The 9,107-nt window shown below is 34.3% G+C and overlaps 3 protein-coding genes across 4 annotated transcripts; 2 read left to right on the top strand and 1 right to left on the bottom strand.

The window, feature by feature from the left end:
* Window positions 1-2,311: 2,311 nt before the first annotated feature.
* LOC141691599 (uncharacterized) lies at window positions 2,312-3,674 on the top strand. The gene has a single exon (XM_074496368.1). It carries the CDS (start codon window positions 2,312-2,314, stop codon window positions 3,449-3,451), a length of 1,140 nt encoding a protein of 379 aa, XP_074352469.1. The 3' UTR covers window positions 3,452-3,674.
* A 169-nt stretch (window positions 3,675-3,843) lies between these two features.
* LOC141691604 (nuclear transcription factor Y subunit C-2-like) lies at window positions 3,844-5,222 on the top strand. 2 transcript variants are annotated; one of them, XM_074496374.1, is made up of 2 exons: window positions 3,844-3,951; window positions 4,271-5,222. In XM_074496374.1, the coding sequence occupies exon 2, from the start codon at window positions 4,286-4,288 to the stop codon at window positions 5,018-5,020; it is 735 nt and encodes a 244-aa protein (XP_074352475.1). In that variant the 5' UTR covers window positions 3,844-3,951; window positions 4,271-4,285; the 3' UTR covers window positions 5,021-5,222. The 2 variants fall into 2 exon arrangements, with proteins under 2 accessions (XP_074352475.1, XP_074352476.1); XM_074496375.1 differs by lacking the exon at window positions 3,844-3,951 and adding an exon at window positions 3,985-4,189.
* Window positions 5,223-7,674: 2,452 nt separating this feature from the next.
* On the bottom strand, window positions 7,675-8,498 carry LOC141692136 (pentatricopeptide repeat-containing protein At2g18520, mitochondrial-like). The gene is made up of 2 exons (XM_074496875.1): window positions 8,290-8,498; window positions 7,675-8,161 (listed from the first exon to the last, which is right to left on the bottom strand). Exons 1-2 carry the CDS (start codon window positions 8,496-8,498, stop codon window positions 7,675-7,677), a joined length of 696 nt encoding a protein of 231 aa, XP_074352976.1.
* Window positions 8,499-9,107: the final 609 nt, after the last annotated feature.

Genomic DNA, 9,107 nt, shown 5'->3' with positions numbered 1-9,107 from the left:
AGCTTGCATTGTCTGATAGATGTATAAACAAAGGGTTCACCATGTCTTGGTAGGTGATACGATTTGCAACCATATTAAGGGAGATAAAAAAATGAGAGATGAGAATGAAGGAGGGTAGAGAGGAGAAAAGAGGCTCAGACAACAAACAACAAACAGATTGAGAGTAAGAAAAGAGATTTGGAGGAGGGTGTTAAAAAAGATAGATTTAGAGGGACCTAAGAAGAATTAAAGGACTTTGTTATTCAAGGCTCTGAAACCATGTAGACAATGTCAAACTAAGTTATAAATGATATTAACACATCAAGATTCAAGAACCAGGACAAAATATAAGAGACAAGAAATGGGGAAGGAGAAAATATTATTTCACTTGTCCTGACCATGATATGATCAATCTTATTCTTATAACACCTAGCACATAGGTATCAGATAAAAGGTATTAAACAGTTATCTAATAATCTCAAAATAAGACCAATCTGGAAATGTATATGGTCCCGTACACAGCTGAATAGATAGCAAACTACAGTTGGAAATGAAAAGAAATAATCAGAGCCAATTTCTTTAATATCCTGCTTTCGAACTCGTGTAAACAAGAACAATAAACGAATCCTAGTGGGATAAAATCTAATCCTGACTAGCAATTGCTTGCTAAAACTAAATATAACTACTTTGTATAACAAAGTTGAGCAGGAACACATGTATTGTTTGAATTCGTGTTAAGATATCAATTTATATACTAGAATTGAATTTGGTACAGTGACTTGAGAATTTAAAATATTTTTTATGGAATTTATTCGAATACATGAGGCATTGTAGCTAATCCCTATGTCATTTGACATAGTACATGTAAAATTATTGGTGAATCAAACATTTACTTTGTAAAAATGAAATTAAATGCTCTTATATCTCGTAATATTTAAGTAATTATAAAAAATTAATGAAAAATATTTATAGAATTAATCGCTAGAAAGTATTTATTTACAAATTCTTTATAAATTAAAAGAATTGATTAATTCTTGATAATATAAATGTCCGGTCAATATAATATTTATACAAAACTTAATTTTATTTTTACGGGGGAGTGGTCTTTTCATAAAATTGCTAGAATTTTTATTATATAAGTGATATTTTATTATAGCCGCTTAAATTTTTGAATGACATTATTAAAAAAATATTTTTATGATGAACTTTGGAAAATCCAGGACCAAAATTGGTGTCCGGAAATGTTTAAAGTTTGTCTTATTTATTGAAATTGTTTTATAAATTAAAGTCAATTATACTACCTAAATTTGTTTTTATCAATATTAATAACATGAATATGTATTTGAAAATCAATTCTGTCTTGGTATATGTTTACATTGCATTAAGTTTTTCAATAATTTTTATTAGACGAAAAATGATTTAATAATATAAGATAAAATTAGAGTATTCTTATTATATTTCTAGGTATTTTACTAATTCTATAATGATAAAAATAATAAAAAACTAAATGTAAATGTAAATTTGTATTAATTCAAATTAAATTAATATATTTATTAAGCAATAATTTATATGTTATATGATGTCAAATTCACACAAGTATTTTATATCAATTCAAAGAAAGCTATTTTAATTTATGTAAAAAACATGTCAGTTACACATTATAACCATTGCATGCTAAATTGTGAAGAAGACACGTAGTTTTCTGCATGAAATTTTAACAAGACACGTAGGTTTTTTAAGTTTTACACTGTATTACATGTTAAATTATGAACAAGACACGTAAGTTTTTAAATTTTACACGTATATTACGTGTTATTTCATGTAGGGTCCATATTTTTTATTTAAAAAACACATACCTTCCTTGTTCTTTCAAAAAATATATACAGCTTTCATGGTCTAGTTTCAGATGATACGTAACTTTTAATGGTCTAGTTTCTTTATGCACAAATTGTCAGGTATGTTTATAGATCGAGAAACACTTACATGGTCATGTAGTAATACTGATATTTGCTAAATTTCTATGTTATTTAGAAGATCATACTTTGATATGTAGTAAAACCTTCAAATTTTTTTTTGGTGGTTGTGCTTAATGTGTGATGAGTTAATTATTACTACTCTGCCTGAATGCTAACAAGTTTCCCAGTGAAGCTCTTTTCAATTTCAAAGCCCGATTTGTAACAAGTTTCAAATTTTATGCAACACTTCTTACAATTTAACAAATAAACGTCTGATATATTTATAATTGAAAGAAAAAAGAGATTGTGTACTGAAGTTTCGTATAATTTATGATGTGACAGGAGATACAAGTGAGAACTTAGGAACTTGATTAATCATGGATGAATCTGAGGAGATCCCGCAACAAGAAAACATAAGTTCTGGAAGTGCAGATCAAATGGCCAATGTTCCACCCCCCTTTACTGATACACCTGATGCTGTAGCTACCAACGTTAGTGTTCCAGTGATTTCGACAATGCAACCTCCACCTGTCTCCTCGTCTGATCAGCATCAGCTGGCAAATCAAGAAGCTCAAGCTCAGCATCTGCAATATGTACGAGAACGGCTTAGGCAATATTGGGCTAACCAAATGCAAGAAATGAAACCAGAAGATTTTAAGACGCATAGCCTCCCAATCTCTCCGATAAAAAGGATAATGAAAGCCGATAAAGATGTTAAAATGATAGCGAAGGAGACTGCAGCTGTGTTTGCTAAAGCTTGCGAGATGTTTATACTTGATTTGACTTCACAGGCTTGGATCAACACTGAAGCAGATGGAAGAAGGTTAGTTCAAAACAAAGATCTTGCTGCAGCAATTAGTAAGACAGATCTGTATGATTTTCTCGAAGACGTGATTCCAAGAGATCAGTTAAAGGAACAAATTTCCAAGGCCACAAACTCAAGGCAACAAGTTGCTCAACAGCATGGAGTTGGATCATCAAACGCTGGAGGTCAGCAACCTCCAGCTTTTATGCCTTTGTATCAGTCAGGACCACAGAACCAGCAATCCTTTGTGCTCGGGCCTCACGCTCAGTATCAGCAGAACCAGCAGCCATCTACACCTTGGCCTCAGGCTCAGTACCAGCAGATTCAACAGCAGCAGCCATCCACACCTTGGCCTCAGGCTCAGTACCAGCAGATTCAACAGCAGCCATCTATGCCTTGGCCTCAGACTCCGTCTCAGCAGAACCATCAGCCATCCACACCTTGGCATCAGGCTCAGTACCAGCAGATTCAGCAACAGCTATCTATGCCTTGGCCTCAGACTCCGTCTCAGCAGAACCATCAACAACCATTTATGCCTTGGCTTCAGGATGAGGATGAGATAATCCCGGACCAGGAGGATACACTGCAAGCGTTTCTGTCTTCGCCTCAGGATGAGGATGTGTTAATCCCGGACCAGGAGAATCCAGGGCAAGCGTTTCCTTCTTCCCCTCAGGATGAGCTGCTCCCGGACCAGCATCTAAACAATAATTAATAAACGATAATTAATAATGTCAGGACTTAATATGGAATAATAAATCTACTTTGCGTGGGAAAGTAGAGTTAGACAGAAACTGTGTTCCTAATATGGTTGGAGTTGTTTAAGTTCATATGTTATTCCCTGCAATTTCCTTTGTTGTCATCTGTACTGTTACCATTGTGTAACTTGTATTTGTACCGTTACATCAGTAAAACGTCAAATTCTGTCGTTCATCTTCTTTTATGGGATAATATTTTACAAAACTGAAATTATTTTTAAAAAATTAATGTCAGTTTTTCTTTAGAAACTGCAAAAGTGATGCAACAATACAGCCCTTTGTGTTCCACGTAGTTCACAAGAGCGCTCCACGTATGTGTATACGTGGAGGCGTAAAACAAGTTTGAGTGACACGTGCTACTCATGCAGCTACTATTTATTTCTTGCTCTCTTCTCCTCCATCTTCAGAACTTGAACTCACTTCCCTTCATTTATCTTCCAGTGTTTCTTTGTTACTGGTATACTTTTCTATTTCTTCTCTTTTCTTTGAACAATATCTTTAAATTGACTTTGAATTTGTTAACTATAGTAGTTTGAATTGTATCTAGGGTCTATTTATGATGTATGTGTACTTTACTTGATTCCATTTTATGTGCATATGCTCAAAAATTGACGAGAGATCCATATCAGACCAGACAGGATCTCCCGTAAACTCGACTCGACTCGACTCGTTGCGGCTGTGTTAATGTTAATATGGTTGAGTTAACGTTTAACGTGTGTTGATTAATGTTTTTATACTTGTGACAATACTCATTATTATCTCAATCTTGACAACAGTTTTAAGGCTTCACTATGGACCAATCGGAACAAAGTCAGGAACAGCAGCATCAGCATGTCAGTAACGGTGCTGGTCAAATCTCCGATGGTACCCTCGCATATGCTCAGGCACCCTTTGTACCTACCAGCTCTCTTAATAATATTCCGGTCTCAATGCCCACTTGTCCTCGAGGAGCATTTCCATCTCAACACCAGCTCGCGGATGCTCAGCGTTTACAACAACAGCAGCAGCGGATCAAATCATTCTGGGACGAGCAAATGAAAGAAGCTGAGCAAGCAACTGACTTCAAGAACCATGTGCTCCCTCTTGCACGTATCAAGAAAATAATGAAAGCTGACGAAGATGTGAGAATGATATCCTCTGAGGCTCCTGTGGTATTCGCAAAGGCATGTGAAATGTTCATCTCGGAGCTAACTATGCGTGCTTGGATGCACACTGAGGAGAGCAAAAGGAAAACACTGCAGAAGAATGATGTTGCTGCTGCAATATCTGGAAACGAGACATTTGATTTTCTTGTTGATATTTTGCCAAGAGATGAGGTGAGAGATGAATCTCATGGTTCAGCTAGTGAGCCCGTTCCGTATTACTATCAGCAACAAAATCAGATGCAGCAGCTTCCACAGCCTGCGGATTTCGTGCCTTGGCCTCAGCAGCAGCAGCAGAACCAGCAGCAGCAGCAGCAGCAGAACCAGCAGCAGCAGCAACAGAACCAGCAGCAGAATCAGGGTAACAATATTGACAGGTTTTGAGGGGAATTTGCTGCAGCAGCATCACACATGAAGAGTTATCTTTAGAATTGAGTAATGTGTGCTAGAGGAAGGCCGTTTACAGTGTTAGAGAAAGGCCATTTACCAGCTGGTCCAGTGCTTTCTCATCTAGAACATCTAGTATACCCTTTTACTTTTTAATTCTTATAATATCAAATATTAATTAAATCATTTCGACTTTTAATAGGACATGTTTTCAATAACATTGAAGAATCCATGTGGTAGGTGTGCCAGATGTTGTTCAATAACATTGAAGATCTAAGGAGCTTATATTACCAATTACACATTGCCAAAAACTGAGTCATTACAATTAGATGCAGAACTCATTTGTTTGTTGTATGCATTTGTATTTTGAAGTAATAGTGAAAGAGTTTGGAATGAAATGAATCCTTCTTTTGATAAATTTGAACACTATATGTGTACTTTCATATTCTAGAGCATAAATCAGTTGTTTGTGTACCAAAAAGAAGTTTAAAATAATTTTGATCGCCTGTTCAAGTTGGAAACCTTAAACCTAGTGAACTTACTGGGGCTGATATCAAGCATAATTCATGTAATCTGATATCATTAATAGATATTGGAAGGTATACTTGCATGTCATCGGAAATATACATTCGGAGAGCACGGTTGGACATCTCAAGTGGTTATGAGTTTATCCTCTGTCGTCCTAGATCCTGGGTTAGATCCTCGTTCACCCCGAAATTTTTTGAGAACAGATACTCATTTATAAGGTTATAAGCCGTGATTGTCAAAAAAAAATATATACATTCTAAAAGCACAATGGAAGGGACATCATCACTGAGCAAAACTTTTCAGATTTTCCGATCCAATAACTTAATGGTGAAAAGGCATGCCATTACAAGGATACCCAGTGCATTTAGCGTCCTCATCATTAGGTCCAGCAAGGGACCCGATGAACGCAGCATTACCCTTATTTCATATGAAAGGACTGTTTCTGAGGTAGTAGATAGCAAGTAGACACGTGATGACAACTGCATTAAATATCAAGTAGGTCACTTACTGCGTCCAAATGTTTCAAGTGAGTCACTGGTTACAAAACTGACTCAAATGAGTCACTTATTTAAAAATTTATATCAAAAATATCACTCTATCGTTAGTCGAAATTCTTAAAAATATTATATATTGAGTTTCCCACATTTTTTGTGAATGATCTAACATCCAAATAAAAGGTTACGAGTTCTACTAATTTAGATAATATTTTTAAATTTTTAAAATTTTATCAACTATTTATTTTTAATTTTTTGATTATTTTATTTGATTTAAATAAAAATAAATAGTAAATAAATTTTAAAAAAATTAAAAATATTATCTAAAATACTAGAACTCAGAATCTTTCATTTGTATGTAATATCATTCATAAAAAATGTGTCAAAATCAATATATAATATTTTTAAGGATTTCGACTAACAATAGAGTGATATTTTTGATACAAATTTTCAAATGAGTGATTTATTTGAGTCAGTTTTGTAACCAGTGACTCACTTGATACATTTGGACGCAGTAAGTGATTTACTTGATATTTAACCCAATTACAAAATCATATGTTAGTACCTCCAAGACGATCACAGGCATGGAATAACTCAATGTTAGTTATTCTATCCATTTTGGGTTAAATATCAAAGTAGTCACTGAAGTGAAGGCCATATATCACTTCCTTCACTAATTTTAACGGGGTATCATTTTGATCACTAAAGTCACATAAATATCAAATAGATAACTCTAAAAATGCGATTATAAAGTAAATATTATCATCTGTTATGTTCTACACATTTTTCTTCAACGCTACTATAACCAAATGAAAAGTTGTGAACTCTAATATTTTAGATAATATATCTAGATTTAAAAAAAATTATTTACTATTTATTTTAAATTTTTATAGTTATTTTATCTTACTTAATTAAAATACTAGATATATTATCTAAAATACTAGAGTTCATAACTTTTCATTTGATTATAGTAGCGTTAAAGAAAAATGTGTAGAACTTAACAAAAGATAATATTTATTTTTTCGTCACATTTTTGGAGTTATCTATTTGATAATTATACGACTTTAGTGATCAAAATGATACCCCGTTAAGATCAGTGAAGGAATTGATATATCACTTTCACTTCAATGACCAATTTGATATTTAACTCTATCGATTTTTTAGGTTTAGTCATCTGACTGCTCTTTTTCCGGAAAAAATGACTTCGTCTATCAGCAGAATCTGTTTATCTTAGTCAGGACAAATCTTTGCAATGACTTGGCCAAATCTCTCCAAGACTGTATTCAGATGAGTAAAGCTTTTTGATCTAATGTAAGAAGGTAAGGACAATCACTTCGACAACAACCAGACCACATTTTACAGATTCCTCAAGAAAGTTGGAAAATGACTATGTATAACATAGAAAAATTAACCATAAAATTCGGTATCTATTGCAAAAACCATTTACAGGAAGCAAGAACAGATGGATCCTGCTCTTCTATAGAAAATAGATGCATCTGCTGAATGGTGAGCTCGCATGTTCTCTATCTGTACAAGTGCTTCTTTATATTTCTTATTGACAAATAAGACTGCCACGGATGATTGTGTTGTAAGTCACATCGTCTAGCAAACAACTGCTAACTTCCATTTTCAAAATAATTCATTTGCTTCCTCATAAAACCCTTCCTCACAAAGTCCTCTGATCAGTACATTGTGTATTACAACATCGGGCTGCACACCTTTTTGTTCATCAAAAATATTTCTGGCCTCGTCAAGCTTTTTATTCTTGCAGAGACCATCAATGAGGATAGTATAAATTTGAATATCATGAATTATACCGAAATATACCATGTATAAGGGTGTTGTAGTATGTACTTCAGGTTTCAGACCTGCTGCAGGCATTTTTTGAAAGAGCTCGATAGCTTTGTCTACTTTCTGACTCTTACAATAGCCATTCATTAAAAAGATGAAGGTATAACAATTTGGCGCTATCCAGTAAATTGAACAAAATCCATCCACCAGTAAATTGTAGGTCACAACATCAGGAAATACACCTATCCGAATCATTGTTTTTATTTCAACCACCTGCTCTGCATCATTTGGCATCCGCACTTTGCAGTATGTATCAACCAATATACTGTAGGTATAAATATCAGCGAGATTTTCCTAATTACTATCTCACTTAATAATCGCTCAGTATCATCCTCCCATCGACTCAAGTTACAAACATCTTGTATTAACAGGTTATAGGTTATAGGTTCTAACAATTGGTATATGAGGCCTAAAGCTTGATCGACTAAAGCATGATCAACTAGGCCGTCTTTGCACAAAGAATCAATAACCATGTTATAAGTTACCGTATCAGGTTTACAACCTTTCTTCTCCATATTTCTACATAACTTAACAGCCCTAATACTATTTAAAGTTTTACAGAGACCGTCGATAATATTTTTCCCGCCAGTCTGAGCTCTCATACCATCTCAAGAAATCGATCACTCTAAACCCTAAAAGGTCTAGGATTACGTTTAGTGGACAAGCGAGAATGTGAATGAAATGTAGGGCAATAAACACTATATTACCTAGTGCAGCTGAAGAATGTGGTAAAAATAGAAGAGAGAATGTAGTAAAAATAGTTAAAACTCTTCTCATTGTATTTTTCAAGCCTCGTGTGTAGACAATGTCAAACTGAGTTATAGATGATATTAACACATCAAGATTCAAGAACCAGGAGAAAATATGAGAGACAAGGAATAGGGAAGGAGAAAATATTATTTCACTTGTCCTGACCATGATATGATCAATCTTATCCTTATAACACCTCGCACATAGGTATCAGACAAAAGGTATTAAATAGTTATCTAACAACTTCAAAATAAGACAAATCTAGAAATGCATATGGTCCCCTACACAGCTGAATAAATAGCAAACTACAGTTGCATATGAAAAGAAATAATAAGAACCAATTTCTTCAATACTCCCCCTCAAGCTGAGGATGCATTCTGCAGAGTGTATCACAGCTTGCCACCGTGGTGAAGGTGAGCTTTTACGGGAAGAATTTTAGTGAGGATATCTGCTACTTGATC

The sequence above is a fragment of the Apium graveolens genome, chromosome 10 (assembly GCF_009905375.1).
Source record: "Apium graveolens cultivar Ventura chromosome 10, ASM990537v1, whole genome shotgun sequence".
Lineage (NCBI taxonomy): Eukaryota > Viridiplantae > Streptophyta > Magnoliopsida > Apiales > Apiaceae > Apium > Apium graveolens.
This window is presented reverse-complemented; position numbering and strand designations above follow the sequence as displayed.

Bases quoted from the DNA above. Each gene is read 5' to 3' on its own strand.
- LOC141691599 (XM_074496368.1), top strand. From the start codon at position 2,312: ATGGATGAATCTGAGGAGATCCCGCAACAAGAAAACATAAGTTCTGGA.
- LOC141691604 (XM_074496374.1), top strand. From the start codon at position 4,286: ATGGACCAATCGGAACAAAGTCAGGAACAGCAGCATCAGCATGTCAGT.
- LOC141692136 (XM_074496875.1), bottom strand. From the start codon at position 8,498: ATGAGAGCTCAGACTGGCGGGAAAAATATTATCGACGGTCTCTGTAAA. The intron at 8,162-8,289 runs GTTAGAACCTAT...TTATACCTACAG, and splicing joins TTAGGCCTCATATACCAATT to TATATTGGTTGATACATACT.